General features: G+C 40.8%; 1 protein-coding gene across 12 annotated transcripts in view; it reads right to left on the bottom strand.

Moving 5' to 3' along the window:
- Positions 1 to 2,311: 2,311 nt before the first annotated feature.
- The window catches only part of PBRM1 (polybromo 1), a 66,300-nt gene continuing 43,780 nt past the window's right edge, over positions 2,312 to 24,831 (bottom strand). For 7 of the 12 annotated variants that reach the window (XM_061458356.1, XM_061458357.1, XM_061458354.1 and 4 more), the window contains 10 exons: positions 23,187 to 23,332; positions 22,723 to 22,880; positions 21,869 to 22,052; positions 20,421 to 20,631; positions 16,048 to 16,249; positions 11,618 to 11,776; positions 7,710 to 7,865; positions 5,241 to 5,311; positions 3,846 to 4,062; positions 2,312 to 3,529 (listed from right to left, as the gene is read on the bottom strand). In XM_061458356.1, coding sequence (XP_061314340.1) covers positions 3,357 to 3,529; positions 3,846 to 4,062; positions 5,241 to 5,311; positions 7,710 to 7,865; positions 11,618 to 11,776; positions 16,048 to 16,249; positions 20,421 to 20,631; positions 21,869 to 22,052; positions 22,723 to 22,880; positions 23,187 to 23,332 — 1,677 coding nt within the window. In that variant the 3' untranslated portion in view covers positions 2,312 to 3,356. The remainder of the gene's footprint in view (positions 3,530 to 3,845; positions 4,063 to 5,240; positions 5,312 to 7,709; positions 7,866 to 11,617; positions 11,777 to 16,047; positions 16,250 to 20,420; positions 20,632 to 21,868; positions 22,053 to 22,722; positions 22,881 to 23,186; positions 23,333 to 24,831) is intronic. The other 5 variants (XM_061458365.1, XM_061458362.1, XM_061458366.1 and 2 more) reach the window with 2 other exon arrangements.

Below are 24,831 nucleotides of genomic sequence, written 5' to 3'. Positions count from 1 at the left end.
CACAAAAGACAGTCCCGAGCCAGGCTGACTTCCAGTATGAAATTAAGGCTTACTGTTTATTTTCAAAACAATTAATATGGAGGCACCTGGCACTGACTGAATCATATCATCTCCACTTAGCTTGTTCCCAATGCGTCACGTATTTCTCAAGGTTTACTATTCATGCTCCTTATGTCTCAGTTTTCAACCATATCTTTCAGCATCGCTGTTCTTATCCCCTACCAGGCACATCTTGCAATACACAGGACAATATAAAAAGGATTCTTTACCCACACACAAGCACGTATCAAGGACTTTGATAAAATCTGGATCAGCAACAGCCAGAATTACTTGAAATCAAATCCTAACACAAGTCTTGATGGGACACTCAAACCTGGTTAATCCAAAACACTTTGCAAACTATTTTTATTCGAATGAAAAAGACTCAGGTAAACAAAGTGATAGTACATACATGTTATCAACCTGGTTAGCAGCTTCACCTGCAGGAGTACAAGATCGAATGAAAAGCCAAGCATGGATTAACCAGGTCCAAAAACATACTCTGAAGAAAAAAAAATAAAAGCCACCAACATCAACGTTTTGAATTTGTACACAAACAGTCAATTTTCTCATGGAGGGGAAGGGCTGAGGAAGAGAACAAATAATTATTAGTCATTTCCAACTGGTTTAGGAAAGTACCGGTCCTAGATTGATCTATTTTCCGCTCTCCCAGAAGCCAGCCATGTCCCATACATACTTTTAATTTGAGATGAAAGTCTTGTTTACGCCAGTACAATGAAGGGCAGTGGAAAACAAATGAGGGCTTCAAACACCCATGAAGAGAGAACGAGACAGATACGTCGTTTTTAAACCAGAGTCAGAAAAGTTTCTTTTGCTGGTTTTGAATCCTAGACTGCAGCCGTTACAGCCCAAACTTTAATGCAACTGACTGAAATGCCTCCAATCCGCAGAGATATGATTTGGAAATAAATAAACAAAGCTTCAAATAATCGATTCGGGCCAGCCCAGTGGCTTAGTGGTAGCGCTCTGCACTGCCTTGCGGGAGGACCCAAGTTTTGTTTGCACTCCCAATCTCTTGCTCCTGGGCCAAAAAGAGCAGTGAATGCAGGGCTTCAGCTGCCCGGGCAGGAGAGAGCCGGTGCCACAAGTCTGCTCATCACTGACCTTCAGATAAATTAAACATCTGAGTTATACAGGCTCCAAAAGGAGTCCCATCCAGTCCTCAAAAGAAAATAAATAAAACAATAACTTAACTAAAATCCATCCCAGGTTCTTTGGTGTGATTTTCGTTAATGCTGAGAAGCAGCAGAATCTGGTGGTCTATTAGTACAATCCAGGACAGTTCCAAAACCTCAAAAACTAGGATTTGCTGCCTGATTTGCTTCAATGTCCCATCTTTGTGGCTAAAAAAATTACAAAGTCTATGGTAATTGAAACATATTTAAGATGATACTATATATATATATATATATATATATATATGGGGGTGGTCTAAGACTACTCAGATTCTACTTTATTTAATAAAATTGATCATTTACAAAGGCCAGTAAAGAATTTCTGTACCACAGGTGTGCTACTTGTAGAGTCCAAAATTGTAATTGTAGCATGTTGCTTAGCTCCATTTTCTTCACATCCATTGCACATCTGACCTAAACTGTCCTTAAGTGCCTATTTGTAATTACATGGGGGTTTTTGTGCAATGACTGGAGGAGTGCCATAGGAGAGGAATTATCCAGTAAAATTAAGTAACAGTTTACACTTGACGTCATTTCCCTCATCAGTATTAATTACATCAGCAGAACAAACCCCAGGATATCCAGTATTTGAAGAAAAACATTTAACCTTCTGCCAAATACACTGAAACGAAAATGTTCTGTACTATAGACTTCAAACCCATTTCCACACGATGAACACCTCTAGCAGTAAGATGAAGTGTATCAGTCAATCAGTTCTTTTGGACTGAGCTGCAGTGACCACACTCCTGCCAACAATTTGCTTTCAAATTAATACAGCTTTCCCACTTACTTAATGCAATCCAAAAGTATTAATTCTTTTCCTAAAATTAAATACATGAAAGGATTTACCTTTAAACGAGTAACTTCGTAGTAACTTCAAGTAACAAGTAACAACTAAGGTTGGTTAGTTATGAGGACAGGTTAAGTCTTTAGCAAGGTAGCCACAACCTTGAAATTTGGCAAGAAGAGTCTATGCCTACCTGACTAAAAAAAAGAGAGAAACCCAACCCCAACCCCCTGAAGACTGCAATACAAGTACTCTTTCTCCAGGGTACCCAGTATGCTGAATCGACACATACCGTACAGTAGTATTTTACTTTAAAGTTAATTTCAGCATCAAATTTCTTTCAAAATTTGCATTGCAAAACTTTCATTAAGGTGAATCAATACACTTAAAGAAAGCATACAAAAATGTCCTACAATGCCCAATCATTAACAGAATATGTGTGAATTTATAAACATCACATTATTTCACTAAGAAAACAACTCCATTTCTCCTCTAACTTACCTTCCAAGACCTGGACTGGTGCAAGCCTCTCCCCCACACAGACGGGATTGCTTAGGGAGGAATCTTCCCCTTCCCAATGCTCTGTGTGAGGGACATCACAGAACTCCAAAGCAGGTCAGGGCAGATGACACATTTCACACACATGCCAGCACATGTATTCTGTTACTGATTTAGGATCGCAATGGCCTTGGCTACACAAACACCGGACAGGATTGGACAACATTAGCAGTCAAGACACCCTTGTCCCGTTCACACTAGCACTTCCACGATTGCTGTGACCCACTCAGCTGCCTCAGTATTGACCTGAAATGTCATTTTACCTAACACTAATGCGCATCTTACCTTTAGCTTCTTCTAAGAGATCCTCCCTGTTCACATCCAAGCGATTTCTGCTGGAAGTGGCTAGCACACACAAGCACATGTACACATATTCTTCTAAGATGTAAACTATGACTAATTTCACATTCCACTGTATCAATCTGTAAATACTTTGTTTTCTTTTTTCTTCTTTTATATAAAAACAATGGCATCAGAGTCTCAGCAATAAAGTATAAGAAAGATGAATCCTTGACTACACTTAACCAATTATGAAATCGCCTTTCAAACAAAGGAAACATATGCAAAAAATTTGTGTATTTGATAAAGTCAACTTAATATAACAAAAAGTGAAATATGCTTATTAAAAGTGTCCTTATATAAAAATGGTCTTGCAATGTACAGTAAAATGCAATACAAATTATTGTTGGTTACCTCTTCCCACCCAGTAACTAAAACAGCTATTGTTCCACAAAACTCCTTATATGCCGGTATCAAAGAAAGAAGCAATTAAGCAACTAAACATTTTCTATGTTGTATGCCTGACGGATATTGAGGGTGTCTCGGAGCATCAAGTCTCGCAGACGCCACAATGCATCAGCCATTGTGGTATGAGCCCCTTTACTTTTCAACCAGTGTGAAGGGAGCCGGCTCTCTTGTTCTTTCGATAAGTGGACATCTCGTCTTCGTGCTGGAAGGTCAAGAAATGGTCCAGTTACCTACTGGCCTTGATATGCCCCACAATTTTTCTATCAAAAGGTGAGTATAATTCTACAGTGTAACTTTCACCTCTAGTATGTAAACCCATACAATTGATTCTTAGATTTATACAACGTCGATGGAATTAGCCTGCTGATATACTCCCAGTCTATTGACTTGGCTTTAACAACGTGTGGGTTTTAAGTAAGCAGCAGATTTACTTAGCATTTTCAACAGAAGCAAAAAATATTAATGGTTGTGAAGTGTGTTCTGTCTGGAAACATCCCACCCTGTATCAAGAGCCTTACCTGCAAGGGTCTGGTCCCACTTGCTGATACTATTTGATTCAGCACTAAGCCCCTCAATGTATTTCAGATAGGCTTCAGAGTGAAGAAGCCTTTGTGTCTTTGGTGGAGGGGAGACGAACATGGGAGTTGTGGGCTGCTGCATAACGGGCTGACTCGCTGGGCTCTGGCCGGGGTACGGAGGGGGGGCCTGCTGTCCTGGCGGGCCAAGGATTCCTATCTGCAATGACAAAGCAATGGGGAGATCACATCTGGGGAAACTGCATTTCACATCTGTGCATCGGGTCATCCTCATGCAATGGAGCTTTAGAACAGGTTACGAGCAAAGGTGTAAGAAAATTTTCCTGGAAGACACCCACTTCAGCCAGGGCTATCTGCTGGGGTCACTGACATGCACAGAGAGGAAGGAAGTGCACACAAACCATATTCATATTTAACAGACCACATTGTTCGTATTTCTAACCTATGTAAACATGCTCTTGATTATTATCACCATTTACTCCCCTCTCCTATTAACTTTAATCGCTCCCTTTGCCTCCTTTGCATTTCAGGCTTTCTCTAATTTGATCAGAAACTGTGTGGCCTGTGAAGTGCAGGCTTTATTTCTAAATGCATTCTGTTTCATCGAGTTCAAACTGGGACACTTCTGCAGGATAGATGCTAACTGCTGCCAGGCAAAAACCAAATAAACTCAGTCACCCAGAGGAGTTCCCACCACTGTCGTTAAGTAGCAATTAACCTCTTAGTAACTCAGTATGATGACATATACACTTTACTACTTTCTCACTCAAGTTCTGGGTTTCTTTACACCCTCCACCTAAAATTCTGTTTCTCTTAATGATGCAAAAATTTAGCCAATAAAATTGGAAATGTGCTGAACACTTCATCTGTATTATTCACTAAGAAGGAACATTTGATCATCACTGCTACCCAAGCTCACAAATACTGAGCTGCCAATGAACATTTGCTTTGTCAGTTTGTGAAATATGGGAGTAAACAAAACAGTTTTGACCCACTCATCAACAGCTGAAAAGGTGGACAGCACCCTCTCTGCATCACCAAAGCATGCAAAAATCTAAATCACTAGCAGTTTAACAGTGTGTTTAAATGACTTGTCTTAGTTGAGTAGAAGGAAAACAAAACCAAACTGTTATCTTGCTTATGCTGTAGAAGTTATCCCACTGGACAGAACCCAATTAGTCTGATAATTCAATCAACAAATACAGACTGACACTCTGAGTGTTAAGATATTAACTGAATTTAAATACATCAGTGTACATTTTGGTTATGTCCTCCCTGGGAAAGGCTATGTGCATCCCTATGTGTTTTGACTGGGATTTTGTTCAAATGCTAAATTCAGAACCTTAGAGCCACATAAATAATGCAGAAATGACTCACCGGCTGTCCAAAAGGACTTGCTCCGGGTGCTGGAGTGCCTACCATGGGGGACACATTTTGGCCTATAACACCTATATTCCAAAATATAAAATAATTAGTCTTATTTCAGAGCAGTGACAAATACCTCTTTGGTCTTCTACAGTCAGAATTTATACTTTGATATCATTGCTCACAGTTATCTTAAGCAGATGTATGACATTCAAACATCCCCTCTCCCCCAATGAAAAAAACCTAAAACACTTTAGGAATTTCTGAATGAAGAAGAAAAGAAAACAAAGCTAATATGACAACTAGCAAATACATGGCCTGTTGAATTCATTTAAGAAATCCAAAGTGAATAATTTTTGGTTTTCAGGTTCCTTTCACATTACTTAGTGATTGCCTGACTAAATCTTTTCATTTATAATATAGGCTTCTGGCTTGACAGGATCTTCCTGGAATCCTTTGAGAAAGGAAATGCTTATTTGCTTTAGCAACATTTAACATTTCCCTGTGGTTTTATAAAAAAACATTCACAGCAGGAGGAAATCCAAGCCACTGCATAAATTCTGTTAGATCTCAGTAATATAAAACACTATTTGCAGGTTAAGCTTAAACGGTCTTATATATGAGACTGATGAACATTTGAAATAAACTTAAAACCACAAAACTTGTTAGTTTTTCTCAAACATATCGAGGCTTTCCCCTATTGCACGCAGTGCAGCAGAAAACACCCATGTCAGTCTTACATTCAAAGATGTAAAACCTAAATGAGAGTCGTGCAGTTCCTGATATGATACATACAGGATATGCTTTGGTCTGAAAAAAAGGAAAGTTATGAGTGCTACTGCTTTTCTTTCTGTTTATGCCACTTCTCATATCCATTCACTGGAAAAGCTTCAAACTAACTGCGCTCTTCCTGGGGTTTAATTTGCATGCAGGTTTCTCTACCAGTGGTCAAAATACGTGCCACTGCATTTTGCACACTAAAGTGTATTTCGAATGCATTTTCCGTTTGATCACAGGCCCCATTTTAAATGCATCTGTATAAAGAGCAAGTCACAAGTTGGGAAAAACATTGATAATACGAATTGTGGAATATGGCACGGAATTTCTTTGGTACAAAGCAAAGAGGTTTGGTAGAGGGCACCCTCACCTTTCCAGTGTTAGAGTATGGCTTCACCCTTGGCCCACCCTGCCCTATTTAGCACCACTTCACGTGTGGTCTTCCATTCCCAAGCATTATTTTTTCCCTAACCCATATCCTCTCAAGTTTAAACACCACACATACAGCCCACTTCTCCAGTGAGAAAAACTCTACAAAGAAATGCATTGTCCTGGATCCATCTCCCAAACGTTTGTATTGGCTGATGCGTGCTAAGCGTCACTGCCTCGGTGAGCTGGAGACAGGCTCACAGACACACAGCTCTTCTGCTGGCACTATGGTGAATCTTACACACCAGCGAAGCTGCCCGTCTCGTACTGATGGGTGATGTGAAAACCAAGCACGCCACCAAAAAACAACCCAACCTAAAGCAATTGACATAAAAAAAGTCTTAACAGAGCTTCTGACAAACACAGTTGTAAGTGGGGTTGGGGTAGGCAAACGAGACCACTTTTGCCCACAGCTCGTTTAACTGCTGAACAAATTCAGTTAGAATTTGAACATATGGGATGCACAACTTCTGAACAGGTACATGAGTTATCAGAGATAAAAACTGAAAGAAAACAGGATCAGATGGCAAATGAACATTTTCTGCCCCATAATGGGTACATGTTAATGGCATTAACGCTGGAGAAAATGTTTAGTTTTCATTCAGCCTCACTTTTCATCAAACGTGTGGCAATAAAATAGGAAATGTGTAACAGATATGCTCTCAAAAATTAATTCAAAATTTGGCCACAGTAGTGTACTGAATTTACCCTATTCCCAAAAGTTTCCACTTACTGTTCTAGCAACAAGGTTTCATCTGAACACTGGTTCATAATAACACATCAGTGTCCCAGAAGCCAAGGGGTCTTACACGACCAGGTTCACTTAAGTGCAGTCTGACTACTAATAAACATCAACATATTGAAAAAGAGTTCAGTAAGGAATGAGAGCAATAAATTTGATTTGTAAGCCCACTTTAAATAAAAACAGGAGGAGAGGAAGGATGCTGTTCATTGTTCAAGGGTATGAACAGGCTGGTTTCAGCTTTTCAGCTCTCTGATAAACTCAAGCACTATTGTCAGGTTTTCTGGCTGGAGCAGCGTTATGTTTCTCCAGTAACCCTTCCCTGCTGGTTTACTGGACATGCTGTTCTGACACCATTCTACATATACCTCATACATTCAGCAGTGCGTGGTGTGCACTGCAGTTAAACAAACCTGCAATGTTCAGAAACAAAAGCTGTGACCAAAATAAGCTGCAGACAATATCTGTAACAACTGGTTAAACAGCAAGTACATGAAAATGAAATAAGGAGTGAATGAGGATGACATTCTTACCGGGTGGTGGGATGCCTGGGATGCCTGGCATACCTGGCGGAAGTTGATGGGGTGGGGGCACCCCTGGGTGAAGTGGCTGCATGCTGCCCATGCTAACAATGCCATCAACTGGGCCCTGCAAAGGTGGCAGCACCGGTGGATAGCCACTTATCATGCCTTGAAGGACACAACAAATTTCAAACATGCATCAATAACATGCAATATGATCTACACAGTAAGACATGCGCTACCCACAAAAAAAAAGAAAAAGCACCTTTAGTACAGCAAGACGATACCACAATTAGTATCGTGCAAAAATGAACACAAATTAAAAATTAACAAAAAACTTTGTAAATATGGAGCACTATACTTCGGATGAATTAGTATTTAGTGAATCTGTATGCTTCTTACGGGGCAACAAATGCTGAATATTCAGGTATGTTAACACAAGGAATACGTTCGGCCACAATTAAATGTTACTAACGCAAGCGATTTTAATACAGCTTAAAGCTCTGCATCTGCATACAGATTACAAACGCAACACTACCCACACAGGCTTCACGCACAGCCCTGCTATGCGGGCTAGCTCAGAGACCAGACCCAACTAGAATAGAAGTAAAATCCCACACGTTTTTCTGCAGTGCATATGCAAAATGAACACACAAAAGCCCTGCAGCATTCGCATACTTAAAACTAATGGCAGTGACGGGTGATTTTAATTAAACCATCTTCAGTATGAACTGAGAAAGTAACTCAGATTTGAAACCAGACAGCACTGGATGTGCTGGGCTGCAGTAACTTACACTCACAGCACTAGACCTAAGTACAAGGACTTGTAAGGAGCACCTGCAGCCCCTCACAGAATTTCCCTGTCGATCTCTTCAAGGTGTCTTTCTAGGAAAATCAGTGCTACGAGGAAGACAGTATTGTGCTGCTGCTATAAATTCACTTTTCTGCATTATTCTGGTTTCAGCTCAGGTTTGCTGCTATCCATCAGGTGAACCTACACAATCTAGCTGCACTATTTTTATTAGGTCCTGGAACATACCTTGCTCGTACTATGCTTGTTTTCTAGGCTTTTTGATTTAAATGGATGTGTTGTCAGGTAACCAAGCAAAGGGGTTGGAAAGACAATGAAAAGATGACAGCGGACAGAAGCAGGTCGAGAGAGATGAGGTAAGTTTAGAAATGCAAAACTGCTGGGGCTTCTACAGTCTGTGCCAAGGAACTGCCTGAGTGTTTGCCACATTCCGAGTAACACATACAAGAACCTTTCAGAACAGGGGTTTCTGGAATAAGACTGGCTAAAACCTCACATGAGCTCTGACTGAAAACAAAGCTGTCACAAGCCTAGGACTGAAATATATCGAGCAGCTCCACAAAAACAAGCTTAATTTGTCCCTTCCCCAGGAAGAGTTACAAAGGTGAGAAACCTGACATTCCAAAGCTTCACATGGAGCAAACAACAAGAAAATAAAGAACCGATCTCCCTCAAACCTTCCTTCCCCACAGGACACCTAGACTGACACTTATTACGAAGGTCTTTGGTACCTATTTCATTTGTGCCTCTTTATTAACACCATGAAATTCGTATTTCTAATGGAAAAAGTAAAAGAAGAAAACCAACAAAAAGGGATGTAGCTACTGCCTGGTACTTTCAGTGCAGCCCGAGCTGCAATCACATCTTCAATGCATTTACATATTCTTCTGAAGCTTTAAAACGAACAAACCAAAACAAAGCCCAATGAAACAAACCCATATTTATCAATCATGAAAGCTTATTTCTACATTTCCAAGTGAAATACTCAACAACTAGCTGCATTAATAAAACTGTCATCAAATCTCCATGAGAAATCTGTTCTTGTAGCTCATCACAAGATTGTAGGAGCAGCCACTTTCATACCCCAAGTGTAAGTTACCACTTTGATTTTACAATAGTAAACATGAGCAAACTATGTCCAGCTCCCACAGCTCTGATTTACGTTCTCCCAGTTTTTACTACAACAGTGTAAGATGAAACAAACTTTTGAATGCCTAGATTTAAAAGAAACTAGAGCACTGCACATCAAGAAAAAAGCATCTCGGAAGGCATCCAGATCTCTTGGACTTGTGGGCCATAAAGAAGTTCCATGAACGACTGTGATGGAGAAGTTCTCTGAATTCAAGACAAGCGATCAAATGATGGAGAAGGATGTGAAAGAGGTCTCAACAGAACAAGATACTTTCAAGTAAGTCTTGTGGAAACCAAAAGATGAAATACACTGTTTTTCAAATGAGACACAAAAATAGAAAGAGTTTAAAAAGATCCACTTGATCACCTGCTTTAAGGAAGTATTTCTCAATGTTGAAGTGAAGAGACTTGAATGTTTAACCACCTGCATAAGATGATGATCTTAATTACAGGCTTGCTTTTGAGGAGCCTGCCACAGGAAGTAAGTTAGCATCTGTAGTCTGCAGGACACATCTTTTGAAAAGCTTTAAGGAAGTGTTTATAGTATTATTGCCCATCAGCACCTACCTCCAAAAATAGGAAAAGTGACTCAATGCCAAAAAGCCAAGAACCAAACCAGGGAAACACAACCACAAGAGGATGACATTTCGACATATTCTAGATTGAGGTAGGTTACTCACAAAAGAGATCAGCACTAGAGAACCTTTTTTTCCCCCTTTTCCTTAATATATGCACAGACGTGCAAACACACAAACCCACACACCAACTGCAAACAGTTCAGAGGAAAACTAGCAAGAACAAAGTGAAAAAAAACACAAAAGAAAAGTGCAAGGCAGCGTAAACAAATGCTTTGTCATCTGGAGACCATGAACCAAATAAGGAATGTGCCTTCAGTTTAAACATCCATGCAGCCTGTTTACTGAAAAGGGATTTAGAGACCGTGATGAAAAACGCTTCAGGCTGTCAGCTCTAAATACAGCCACAGCCTGTTAGATGGGAAAGAAAAATGACAAAAGAATATATGGAATAATTGGAATGCCTTAAGGGAAAGTTAAAAATAAAACCCCAAACTCAAAACAAAACCCCCTCCAAATGCTCATTTTTACCTACTTGGCACTATTTTGACCTTCACTGAAGTAATTAATTATTTTAATTAAAAATGGGGGAAAAGAAAACCTACTAGGTCTTCTTTGAACCTATCTGGTCAGAGCCAATTCATTTTCTCACCGATGTATGGCTGATTCTCATACACGAATCTCCAGTGGAGTACACTGTCTTCAGATCTGAACCTGGAAATAGTTACTCCAAGTATACCCCCTATGAACTTAAGTCAGATAACGAAGAGTAATGAGTGCAACACCGAGCAGCAGGGACCTCGTGGAAGAGTTCTCCAAGCTCTGTTCTAACCTGAAAAATCAGCTGATTAAACCAGCAATGGCGGCATTCTGTATTTGTTTCTGCAATGGTTCTAGATCCTAGTCTGCTCTGCTTACTGCTGTCTGATCAGCAATGCTGTAAAGCCTTTGCTTGGATTTAAAACCAGACCTGGATTCTGTTTGCCTCTCACCTTTCTGACAGTAAACCCAAAAATAATAATTTGCCTCCTACTTTACCACTTCCACCGATGCTGCATGCACTAGAGAAGTATTCAGCTCACTCCCCTTCTGCCACGTTACAAGGGCTAAACATGAACTCTGCAAAGTGGAGTGAATAAACACGACTGCCCACAAACAGAACAGGACAACTGCACAAGGAGGGCCCTTTTCCCCTTCGTTTCCAACAGGCTACTCACTACTGGAACAAGTAACATGGGACTACCAGGCTACCTCTGCCGTTATGTATATTCATTATGAAGAAAGACTGAAGAGGTTGAGCCTTTTCTTCCGTAAGAACAAAGTGACCCAAGAGAGTGTTCAGAGTTATGAAGGGGGTTGATATAGTGGATGAGGAAAAAATGGTCATAGCTCCTACGTTTTACCTGCAACGGGTGTCAACTGCTGATTGAGCATTCCCATTGGTGTTGGTGGCGGCACCACCCCCATAAGAGCCCCGACAGGAGTGCCTGCCCGGGGGGAGGAATTCTGCTGCTGTGCTGCTCGCTCTCTCTCCTGCTGCTCAGCAACTTTAGCTGCCCGCTCTGTAAAAGTATTTTAGATTTTCAGTTCTGTTTTGTAACCCAGAATTTCAAAATATTATCTGTTCATTAAAAAGGACTAGTCAAACACTGGCATAGTTTAGTCAAATATAAAGTAGAACAGATGAATCTTTTTGTTTTATACAGCATATGATTTGGTTTCATGTGGCTGCAGCTAAGACTTTTAGAGAACCTTTCATCAAAAATATTCCACAAAGTTTTATCTCTTTCTAAAAAAAAATATAAATAATTCATATAAATAAATAATAAAATCAAAATTTTTAAAGTCAAAGAACAAATTTGATAATAACACCAGTGTTACCAACATGAAGCAGCAGTCCAGCACTAGGCTCGGTCCGCACTTGGAAAACAAGGCAAAACGTTTCCTCTTTTGACACCACTGGCTCAGCTAAACCAGTTGCAGCCAAGGCCAGCAGCTCTCATACAGATCCGCTACCAGCTGCTGAAGGGATTTTATGCACCAGGTCTACCAGATGTGCCCTAAAGTAAGATGCAAATAGCAGACAGCAGTGCCAGCTGGTGGCCCCTTTATTCTCGTGCTCCCCGTAGATTTTACTACTGATGCAGCTGAAAAGTGGTGGCAAAGTTGGGAAGCATTTGGGAAGCTTCTCTAGTGTAGAGAGGTCCTTAGTGTTTGGAACATAACAAGCAGCAGTTTGATAAACCAAAAATACTTTTCTCTGCCTTTTTCTGTCAGTTTCCCCATCTGGTCCCCTTTGAGCTATTATTCCTTTTGTTTTTCTGAAGATGTCTAACTCACATTGTGCTGCTCACTGGAGGTCATGTGTGTCCTTTGTACGATGAATCTGGTCATTATCTCAACCAAGTTTCCCACTGTGACTGCAAGAACAAAAGATCTACTGCAGGGGAATCTGACCAGAGGACAATTTGATATTAAGGGAAGGGCAAAGGGTGATGGGAAGAAGAAAGAAAAAAAACAACAAAAACCCAAGCAAACAAAAAAAAGGAGATCTACTGAATGCCCACTCAAGGTGCTTTGGGAGCATGCAAGTAGCTGATTTGTTCACTCTGAACGTTGTATCTGACTGACGCAATGAGGAACAACAAAGAATAATGAATGCAGCATACACAGGCAAATCTTAGTAACAGTGAACGAAGGGCTAGAAGTTTTCTTGCAGTTGGTGAAAGATGAAAACTGCCACTAAACCAGCAATCAAGGTCCTCTGCCAAACAAAGGCTAAGAAGTAGTTCATCAAGGAGATTAAGTTATGCATCCTGCCATTGTTACTCATTATCTCTAGGGTATGACTTAAAATGTCTATCACACATTTGTTTCCTGCAGAACCTGTTTGTGCAGCTTCTAGCACAACTTCCATACACTGAAAGACCAGTTTCATTTCCAAAGGCAACTTGCTTCTTTTCATTCTGTCACTTCAGGAAGAGATGACGACGCACAGAAACCCCTAAACTGACTACAGGCAACTTATATGTGATTGAGCACAAAACACACAAGACATTTTAAGGGTAGATACTGAAGCAGAAAAATTAGATTATCAGATAATCCTCTTCAGAGGAGAGCAAGTATTTGGGGAAAAGATGAAGCAGCTGTTCTGACCCTCACCTGCTTCTGGCCAGCTAAAAAAAAACGGTCAGACAAAAGCAAAAGCTCTGGAGACACTCTGATGAATGAGAAATTACTGTTAGTGATCAGCTTTACCAGACTTCAGAGTGCTGAGGTTTGAAGAAGGGCCTGACGCAGCACAGTACTCGAGTTTTACCTAGACTCTATCCATGCTGTGATTGCCATGGAACTAGCAGATGAAATGTCACTGCCAAAGGGAACTGCAGCAGGTATCTGAAAGTTCAGCCTCCAGCATTCATCCTAACACTCAATACTAAACCCAAATCGTTTAGGCCAGGACTTAAGATCATTCAAACAACATTTCTAACACATCTCAAGCACCAGGAAAGAGACCTTCTGCTTTGAACAGAGCTTTTCCTTACAACAGGCCTTTACCTCAATCCCATGCATTATTTTATTTTGAGGAGTTCCCACAGTTCACTTAGCCATGCAGGCATTTCCAACACAGCCTATTCTTTGCTCAACTATTGCTAAAAGACAACTATTGCCCTGCACATACATCAAATGAAATTTTCACTGGATCAAAATGGATCTAAAAGGCAAACTACTTTTTAGCAAAACATGGACAAGCACTTTTTCACTGAGATGTCAAACTATGCCTGCTCCCTGCTTTCTGGTGCACATCCACGCTAGGGAGCACGTGAATTTTGACTCATCACAGTGGAAGGAGAGGACTTTCTCTCCTTTCACACCTGGCAAGCAAACACAGTTTGCACACTTTGTAACCCCATCCCAACCCCTCAAAAACCAAAGGCAGGTCTAGTTCTGGGAAGACACCAAGCTAAAGAAAATGAAGGCCAAAAGCTTTGGAGCATTTTAATTGAGAAAGAGGATTGAATCGGAAGCACACAGGCAGTCATTAACACAGTGGACAATCAGTGGCTTCCTGCAGAAATGCACGATGTCAAGCTGCTCTAAGATAGGAAGCAGTGACATGCTAGCCATCCTAGTGCTTAAGAATTAGGCTGCAAGGAAAGATCTACCAATAAAAAGATACCACATGCACCTGGAGGGGTGTAAAAGAGACCTACAAAAGGAAAAAAGGCCACAGTATTTTTACAAAAAAAGAGCATTACCATTTCCCTTCACAGCAATTGCAAAGAAAACTTGCACATAGTTGAGGGGTGCTATATTATTCTCCAGAAGTGCAAAGAGGTACTACTGCAAATTCAGAAAGGACTGAGGTGGCTGAGAGTGGAAAGTGATAGCATGCAAACATCTAGTTTGAAAATCAAAGCTGCCTTTAAGTTATGAGTATGCAAAAAACCTACTGAATCTCCTTTTTAAAAAGCAAAGTTAGAACTTAATTGGGCAATAACTACCCAGGGGGGTGAAACTTCCCTACCAGAAGTAGCATTTCCTGCCAATAAAAATGCAACAGTTGCTTAAAAAATGGCTTTTGCATTGGAAGTCATTATTAAGTAGACATTATTGGAAGACATTATTAACTAGGGTAATAACTATGGATGTTAAGCCAATGTTTATGTCTTGGGTAAGGGCCTGCTGTTAAGGATCACCTGTATTTTATTTTAATCAAATAAAAGCTGAAACACAATGACCAGTATCGGGAAGAAAGGGGGGGGGGAAAGAAGGGGGGGGGGAAAGAAGGGGGGGGGGAAAGAAGGGGGGGGGGAAAGAAGGGGGGGGGGAAAGAAGGGGGGGGGGAAAGAGGGGGGGGGAAAGAAGGGGGGGGAAAGAAGGGGGGGGGAAAGAAGGGGGGGGGAAAGAAGGGGGGGGAAAGAAGGGGGGGGAAAGAAGGGGGGGGGAAAGAAGGGGGGGGAAAGAAGGGGGGGAAAGAAGGGGGGGAAAGAAGGGGGGGGAAAGAAGGGGGGGGGAAAGAAGGGGGGGGGAAAGAAGGGGGGGGGGAAAGAAGGGGGGGGGAAAGAAGGGGGGGGGAAAGAAGGGGGGGGGAAAGAAGGGGGGGGGAAAGAAGGGGGGGGAAAGAAGGGGGGGGAAAGAAGGGGGGGGAAAGAAGGGGGGGGAAAGAAGGGGGGGGAAAGAAGGGGGGGGAAAGAAGGGGGGGGAAAGAAGGGGGGGGAAAGAAGGGTCTAAAGTGTCTCACGCCTGTCTCAGGCTTACTTCAGGATATGAAATCTCAATAAAATCAGTTACAACAGTTGACTCAATCTGAAGCTGAACCACAGAGGTCATATTTACAGTATCATAACAGATTGTGTATCCTTGACTTTACTCTATCAAAGCTTTTTAGGACTCTAGGTATTGTTAATCAAAGAACTCTTTCCCAGTCAACTTAAGCCTTGCTTACCTGATGCTACAACTCTGAAGAGCTTCTTGTCCAAAATTCCCCCCCAGTCCTCCTTTAAGGAAGCTTTCACAAACCATTTTTCCAACTGACTTACAGCCCAGGGACTTCTCACTCCTTTACTTCTAATTTGCCCCATTTTCTTGGTTTCTGTTCATTTGGTTATTTGTGGCAAAGACATTTAAATTACCAGTTGTGCACTACATAACTTAAACATGCTCTTTGCTCCTCTTCAGTCATCTCTCAATATGAACTTCTCTTTAAGGTACGTTCAGAACACAAAAATAAGTATCTTCTTTTATTAAACCTGTCATCTGAATAACAGCAATGAACGCATTGAGAAAGAAAAATAGCAGAAAAGAGTTTAGCATCTTAGTTTTTATTTACCTTCATATTCTGCTTTCTTTGTTGCTTCCAAGTTTCTCCATTCAGTTCCTACAAGCCTGCTGAGCTCTCCAAAGGAGTAATCTGGGTGCTGAGCTTTAATCACAGCTCTCATCTCACTGCTAAATAAGATGTACCCACTCATGTTGATCTTCCTTTTTGATCCCTCCTTCTTGGTGCTGCCCTTAACAGACTTGGGAGTGGACTGTGAGAAAAAGCAGTTATGACCACAAGTGTACAAAAGAGAAGCTTCTCGACATACAAAACTCAAAGCTGTGAGAAATAGTACTTTTAGATATTCCTAGTTGAACTTATTTGCACAAGGAACATCCTACCTTACAGCCCCTAAAAAGAGACTGCAACTACTGATGCATGACAAAAGCGTATGTACACACGAAAAGTACACAGGGAAAAATAAAACCATGGAAAATGACAGCGTTCTGATGCTTTTCAACCCTTCCACACATTTATGACTGCGGATTTTAAGAATTCCCAGTAAAACAACACAGAGTGCTTACTACCAGCTAAGATCGTTCCAAACTGAATGAGGGGACTAAGAAAGGCTGAGTAGCAAATAAGTGATTATTGGGAATGCCAGGAGAGAACAAAAGTAGTTGTGTTATGTCACAGATTTCACCCATTACGCTGCTCAGAAACACTGCCAACACAAGTTAAGTAAAACATTTTATTTGCCACTGCAGTTGAGGAAAATGCATCCCCATTTCTTCCTCAGCCTTTGCAACCCCCACTCTTCCAGGCTCCATCTTCCACTCTTCTCATCCCTAAATGCTCTCTATTTCGCCTGCCAGGATTTCCTTTCTCTCTAGTGTTCCCCTCTCATCGCATATATAGTCATTTCTCCCTGTAAAACCAAACACTGCTTTGCTGATCACTGTTTACCTGCACAACAGGTTCACATCACGCTCTGATGCTGCTGGTTAACAAAAATTCTGCTCCTTTGCTCTTCCCACCGTGGATGCTCCTGTTGAGAGCTCCTTGATGTTTCCAGCCATCAGAAAATTTCACCTATTCTGACAACCACTGAGATACCAGAGCTGGAAGCCCCTTTCTGAAGGCTCCTTCCACCTGTATTTGTCACAGGAGACCATATTTCACCCATGCTCTGATCACTAAGCTCCACTAATGTCTCATCATGCCAAAACCCTCAAAAGGCCCTTCTCATAATCCCAAACATTACAAATTTCTCACATCTTGAAAAGAGCAATTGTTTCCAAATACCTGGTGGGGAAAAAAGGAAAGAAAAATATATGCAACGTTCTTCTTCCTATCCTGAAATTCTGGCCATGTTACTAACTCCTCCTACTTGCCACTATGACCCCACAGTCCAACACTCCTCTCTCACCTAAAAAACAGAGCTTCAGCAATATCAAGATGCTTAAGAACTCTTGCTCATCAATTTAAGGTGGGCACTGGATAAACTGGAGCCATACTTGTGCATCACTCCACGCTTCCCTGTGTTAATTTTCAAACGGCAATCTACCGTTAATGCTTTCATTAGGAACCTAAAGACAACACTGGTCTTTTGGGGAGGAAGTCTTCTAGGTTTGTCTCTAAGATGGAGGAAGCAAAGAAAACTCCACACAGGTTCTGGGATGACACACAGGGTACATACGATTCATCCTGCCTTCTCAGGCAAGCCCACATTGGCAGATGGAGCGTTCACAATTCAGGAACAAGAAAATCCAGTAATATATTTGGTCTTTTATACATCTGCACTTAGACAGCTGCAAGGTTATAAGCTGCTTTTGCCTTTATAGTGCTTGCAACAGTTTTGGTCTAATGTAAAAGCCTACCCATCAGTTTGGAAGGACAAACAGGACCTTGAGAAACCAAGAATTCTGAATTCAGTTCTTGTATTCCCCATTCTTTTACATCTCCAATGCAACCATTTTGAAATGAACAAAATCTTCTGCATTTGAGTCAGACAACTGCATATTCAGTTCTAGATGTGTTAAGAGAAGAAACAGACAAGGACCCTTTTCATGCCTTTTGTCATCCATGTTGCTAAAGCAATAAATTAAGTTGCACATCTTTTTCTTTTTTAGGTTTGGCTTGCTTCACAGCAAACTGCAGCAGGAGAGTATTATCCACCTATTTGTTAAGCCCCACAATACCACTTATTCACTTGTCCTGACTCTTCTATGCTTAGGTGTACAAGAGCTTCTTTGTTAACAGGAGAAAAAAAAAAATAAAGTTTAATAGTTCTGGGGTTTAGCAGTTGTTAAGTAAAATTCCATACATTTAAAAGAAGATGAAGGAAACACATACCTTTTACCCAGGAGCTCTGTTTAAAGAGACACTTTTCACTTGGTACATGAATAAAACACATTATCCGAAGAAGAAAGTGTATTTGTGTGCTATCTCCAGCAAAGTTAAACTGTGCTACAAATGCCAGCTCAGACACAACATGCCTCGTTTCCAAATCAGCAGTGTGAGGAATCTGCTAGGGCTCTTGTGTATCACCATCCCCTTCTTAGCCTGTACTGCTATTGATCCCTTTCGGTTTTCCTTATTTGGTTTTGGGGTTGGTTTGTTTGTGGTTTGGGGATTTTTTTACTGCAATTTCTACACTTCAGAGTTCACATCTGTCTAAATGTACTGTAAGGGTGGTGAGGCACTGGAATGGGCTGCCCGAGGAAGCTGTGAATGCTCCATCCCTGGTGGTGTTCAAGGCCAGCTTGGACAGAGCCTTGGGTGAGATGGTTTAGTGTGAGGTGTCCCTGCCCATGGCAGGGGGTTGGAACTGGATGATCGTAAGGTGTTTTCCACTCCTAACTATTCTATGATTCTATTCTATATACACATATGCTGGATATATCCGTCGAGCCTGACCAGTTATCCTAAAAGCTCTGCAAGACTGTCCCATTACAAACAATTTAAAACCCCCATGCAACTATCAACTTTTTTTAATGAGATATTATATATTAGTATTTAAATAAAACTTCTCAAGGGAATCTGGGCAAAATACATCTATGTAGAAAGACACAAAGCAAAGGAGATCAAAAGACACGGAATGCTGCAGAAGGCAGCTGGACACATTTACTGTCCAATGCTCCCCATTTAAACTGCTTTCAGCAGCTGCCATGTGCTTAATGACATAATAATTTGATTCCTCAAAAGTTACCTTTCCCTTGCTGAAGTGGTACATTGGTTGGTTAATGCTGGTAACATGCTTTCTATTTGTAATACCCTGCTAGAGTTTTCATGCTCCTTATGAAACTGACCACTATGAAATTAAAACAACAGCAGCGAAACAGCCTCGCACAGGAAAATGCATTTGGTGGTCTGCCCACATGGCAAAAACCCCACCATCAAACCCAGCTAAAGCCTTCAGTTTCATGAAGTCTTTCTTCATGACATCCAAAGGCAGTTACTTCTATCCAGGGGTCACAGCTTTTCTTCACTCACCAAAGAAGTTGTCATTTCACAGTCAATGTAATGCAGCAGAAATCCATAACTGCTGGTCACAAAAGGGTCTGAAACTCCCTCCTGCTCCCAGCAGGTAATTCCCATTGCCTCTTTAATGCTGGCATTAGCTTGGATGTGGCAATATGATGAGACAGATAAAGGGTTTAATCCAGTTGCAAACAAGCTTTTTTGGTAAGGTTAATTACCAGCTAAAGAAGTTCCTCTCCCTGCTTCAATACTCAGTTACATAAATACCAGGGCTTGTATAAGAAACACAGCAGGAGAGGGAAGGGGATCAAAAGTCCCCCGGTTAAGCAGCAGCTATGACTCATTCCACATTAAAGTGGCATATAACCACACACAATTCCTCTTTTATTTTCTCTACATTTATCAGAAAATTAACACTAAAACTTCTAGGGCATCCAGTTCTTCTAAATTTTTTACACGTTTTTATTTCCAGGTAAGAATGGTAACTTGGTTCTAAAAAAGTGACTTTTTTCCTTCGAGGATGATGCACAACATTTTCTAAAACCATAGCAAAACTGTAACACCCAAAATGCCAGACCTCTTCAAAAGTTAAGGAAGGGCTTAAAAACGGGTGTTGGGTAAATTGAGAATTGTAATTAACCCCTTACATCCCAACTTCATTTTCAATATAAGGACTTGACACTTCTGAGCAAGTATCATAGGAAACCTACTCCTGAGAAATAACATTCACGTATCATACAAAAATTATTTCCTTTAAAAATATTTTAATGGGCTTAAATATTGTCACCTGGATATCATATTGGGTATGCCAAAACTGCTCTATGCAGCTGATCCCATAGTCTCATAAACTGCAATATAAACCTCTTATGTGTATATGATAAAATGTTACTGTTTCTTTGTTTATTTGGGTTGGGAAAAGAACATGGAATATTTAAAGGCTTCTCGAGGAAGACCCTTACCTGTGGAGGAGTATAAGGCATTATATCCAATTCACTAGTTAATGGGGCCTGAAGCTGAGGCATAGAAGGTGTTTCAGTCATATCACCTTCCTCTTCTCCCATCTCTTCCATGTCCTCATCACCTCCTTCTAACTCAGCAAATTTTGCTTCTAGCTGCTGAATTTTCTTTTCCAGCAGAGGAGATGGTTCCTTCTGAGGAACTATGGGTTTTCTGAAAGGTGGAGGAGGAAGAAAAAAGGCAGATGAGAATATACTCATCCAGTACAGGAGATAGCATATATTTTGGGAGAGAAAACCGAAGTGTTTTCCTTCCCCATTGAACAACATGGGAACAGTGGTGACTTAGGTTGTGCCTGTGCCTCCTTTCAGAACACTAAGCAGAAATCATTCAGTGTCCATGACACTGTTTCATTTCAGTCACTTTTTTGAAGGATTTACTTATTTTTTTTGAGTTAGAATTTCAAAGCAGCAAATACTCCATTTTTTTGACAGGAGGCAGTCAGCACCACATCTTCCTTGGATTTTAAATTTTACTTTAGTTAGAGCATAATATTGTTATTAATATCAATGTTCATAAACTGAAAAGCTATTTGTTACCCATAATGAATACTGAAGTATTTTAAAGACATCCAGGAGAATTTATCAATCTGATAATGCAACTACTTTCCCTGAAGTCAGGAGAAGAAAAATAAGACATCCACTGGTATTAAGACCATGAAAAGGCTGATGTTATCCGAATTCCTTCCCAAAGTGTGATTAGTCACAACCCATCTTCTCCTACAACTGTGTCTTTTGTATATATATATATATACACTGAGTCTAGCGGGGGTAGTGTTAGTTATCTGCATAGTAGCCTGATGGTGCCGTGTTTTGGATATGTGACCCCAACAGTGTTGATAACACATTGATGTGGCTGTTTCTGCTGAACAGTGTTGGCACATCATCAAGGCCTCTTTTTTTCCCCACTCTGCACCACTAGCAAGCAGGCTGGGGGTGGGCAATAAGGTGGGAGGGGAGACAACCAGGACAGCTAAGCCAAACTGACTCAAGAAATATTCCATACCATATGACATAGCTCAGCAATTAAAGCTGGGGAAAAGCAGGAGAAAGGGGGACACTCAGGGCTACGCTGTTTGTCGTTCCAAGTAACCATTACACATCCTGAGGCCCTGTTTTCCAGGAAACAGCTAAACATCTGCCACTTATGGAAAGCAGTGAATTAATTCCTTATTTTGCTTTCTTTGTGCGTGCAGCTTTGCTTCACTTATGGAACTGTCTTTACCTTGACACAGCCTTGATTCCTTTTGCCCTTATGATTCTCTCCCCCATCCCACTGCAGGAGAGGTAAGCGAGTGGCTGGGTGGGGGCTTAACTGCCAACCAGAGTTAGACCACCACAATACAGAAGAGTGCTCAGGTGACCCCCCTTCATTCCCATTCCATTTTTACCTAAAATAGTATATTTCATCATCTACAACTTTTGCAGAGAGTGAAAACCTCTTCAGTCCTTTAAATTTCTTCATTTGCTTGTCGCTTTCATTGTAGCGGCTCTCACAAAGGAAAACATCGTTTTCAGAGATTTCTGTTGGTCTGCAGGAGAGGAAGTCTTTGAACGACAGAACTACACACTTTCCTGCAGAAAGGAAAGAGCTGGGTAAGAAGGCAGCCACGCCTGCAGACGTTTTACAGAAAGTGTGGAAACTCAAGGTTTTGCCAGTGTTGTAAGTCTGGCTGCTCCCTGGTATTGCATCTATAGAAAATACACCAATCGATACCCTGATCAAATAATGCCACTCACGAGAAGCCTACATGAACTTAATGCAGCTTTTGGATTTGTTTAAAGAACACGAAAACCTGCAAAACAGCAAAACCCCATGATCAGCAGTCACTTAACTATTTTTAGCACTGCATCATAACTACAAAACAAAGTACGCAGTCATCGTCTCACGCAACAAACCGATTTTCAGCCTCCTTCAGGACCAACTTTCCAGCTAACACACACCGGAATAATTACATTAATAAGTGAGAATAATGGAGTTTTCTGTTCTCCGGTTGCAAACAATGCTCACTTTGGTATCATACATGTAACTCCCTTATAGAAAGGGCTTCCTTACAGTGAAACTTATTATTACAGGTCCCAAAGATAGGAAAGAATAGTAGAAATGGACTGAATAAGGTCTCCTCCCCCACTCAATATGAAAATAGAGTTCTTGGATTCAAGCCTACACATAGCTGTAAATCACTTCAGATTGTATAGGAAAAGAAAAAGGGTGTCCATTGGATTTAAAGTTGTTAATAATTACCCAAAATGCAAGTCATCGGACAGGTCTCCTCCAAGTTACTCAAAAACACTTCCTTCTTGTAGAACATTTTAGTTGGTTCATGCTCAGTTTCTTCAGGATGTATAAAGATTGGACCAAAGAAATATGCTGCTCCATCGCGCACCCACATCTTTTCAATCCTGGAAAGAAAACCAAACCTCTGACATAAATGAAAGGCCATCCCTCAGAAATGAGACAGCTGGATGCACTACACTGTTCAGGAAGACTGCTAGTAAAAAACAAGTAGAGAAGAACAGCTTATTCAACTGTATCACCTTTTCATTAGGTGGCTTAACTTCCATCTCAGTCTTTTAAGAGTTCGTAACATCTAGCTTCATTCAGGAGATGTTTTTTCCCCATCCTCCGTTACACTTTTTGCAACAAGCCCATCTTTTGGTCAAGTTATTTTTATAGAGGCAAACTGCAAATAAAGAAGGTGCACCTACCTTCCTACTCGAGGTCGCACTAACCCGTGCGATTTTATGAAGACGCAGTCCCCAACCTTAAGCCACATATCATTGTAGCAAAGCTGTTCAAAGTAATGGCAACCAGGTTCTCCATTGGACATTTCTACTGGAACATCTTCTTTGTCCTGCAGAAGAACACGCTTTGAGAAACTTGCGGAAGAAAGAAAACCAACCACACAAATAAAAAGACCAGGTGCAAGTAAAAGATTGCTCTACCTTTAGGTTACCAGTAATGGGTAAACACTACACAGAGCTGTACAGGTGAATGTGAGGGGCCTTGTAATTTAAAAATGAAACAGCAAAGGCAAAGATACCCTCCATATATGCTGCAAGCTTTCTTAATTCACAAAGCTGCATTTTTGCCAGAACAGCAATTTACAGGTCCTTTTCTGTTCTACTGGCCAAGCCATATCAGCTTATTTTGATGGTTTGTTTTAAAGCACAGTAACATGTTTAAGAAGCAAGTATTGAGTAGGCCAAGTTAATGTATAAAGAAATCTAATGATTCAAATCTAATGATTCAACTCTCATAAACAAGAATATGAACACTCTCTGTATTACTTGCAAATTCATAACATCTGCACTATTAAAATTCTTACTTCTTAAGTCAAAAATCACGCTGTGCCTCACTTGACACACTTGTCTTGACTTGACACGGATTTCAGAAAGCCAGTGAAAACACAGGCTATCTCCCCAGTGTGTGGAAAGAAAAGGCCCCCACAAGTTTTCAGTCTCTCGACAGAAACAACTCCTTTTGTCACGATACGAATAAATACAATAATGATAATAAAGTATCTGATTAAAGCTGATGATTCGTGTGCTGGGTATTCTGTTCTGAGGTCCTGTTCAAGAACTCAGCATGAAGTGCATTTATTTTATGATGGTATGTTTGGACTTTTTATGGCTCTACATTTATTTTAGATAAATTTAATTAAATTGAATTTAATACATTTATTTGAATTTATTTATTTTATGCCTATAAAGACAACAAAATAAAACATTTTACTCAGTATGGCGGAGAGAAATATTCTTAAAACATTTGGCAATAAAACACTTGGTTATCAATCATAAATGGGTCACAAAGAACAGAATATTACATATTGCATATGCTTGCCTAGCTACAATGGACATTGAAATACTACAAAATAAAGCATTTCAGCATTGCAATGAACTAAGATTAGGCTATTAGTTCTACTAATTCTTTAGGTTTAAGGCAAGTTTTACAGTAAAAGTGTAATTTTCTTTTCTGAAGTGTGAAAAAACATAGAATAGTTAGGGTTGGAAAGGACCTTAAAATCATCCAGTTCCAACCCCCCTGCCATGGGCAGGGACACCTCACACTAAACCATCTCACCCAAGGCTCTGTCCAACCTGGCCTTGAACACTGCCAGGGATGGAGCACTCACAACCTCCCTCGGCAACCCATTCCAGTGCCTCACCACCCTCACAGGAAAGAATTTCCTCCTTAGATCCAATCTAAACTTCCCCTGTTTCAGTTTGAACCCGTTACCCCTTGTCCTATCACTGCAGTCCCTAATGAAGAGTCCCTCCCCAGCATCCCTATAGGCCCCCTTCAGATACTGGGAGGCTGCTCTGAGGTCTCCACGCAGCCTTCTCTTCTCCA

This window comes from Pezoporus flaviventris, unplaced genomic scaffold, assembly GCF_033815535.1.
Source record: "Pezoporus flaviventris isolate CSIRO_AGI_PZ_B2104156 unplaced genomic scaffold, CSIRO_AGI_Pfla_v1 ptg000026l, whole genome shotgun sequence".
In the NCBI taxonomy this organism is placed as follows: domain Eukaryota; kingdom Metazoa; phylum Chordata; class Aves; order Psittaciformes; family Psittacidae; genus Pezoporus; species Pezoporus flaviventris.
The sequence above is the reverse complement of the archived record's forward strand: the minus strand, read 5'-3'. Positions and strand labels throughout refer to the sequence as shown.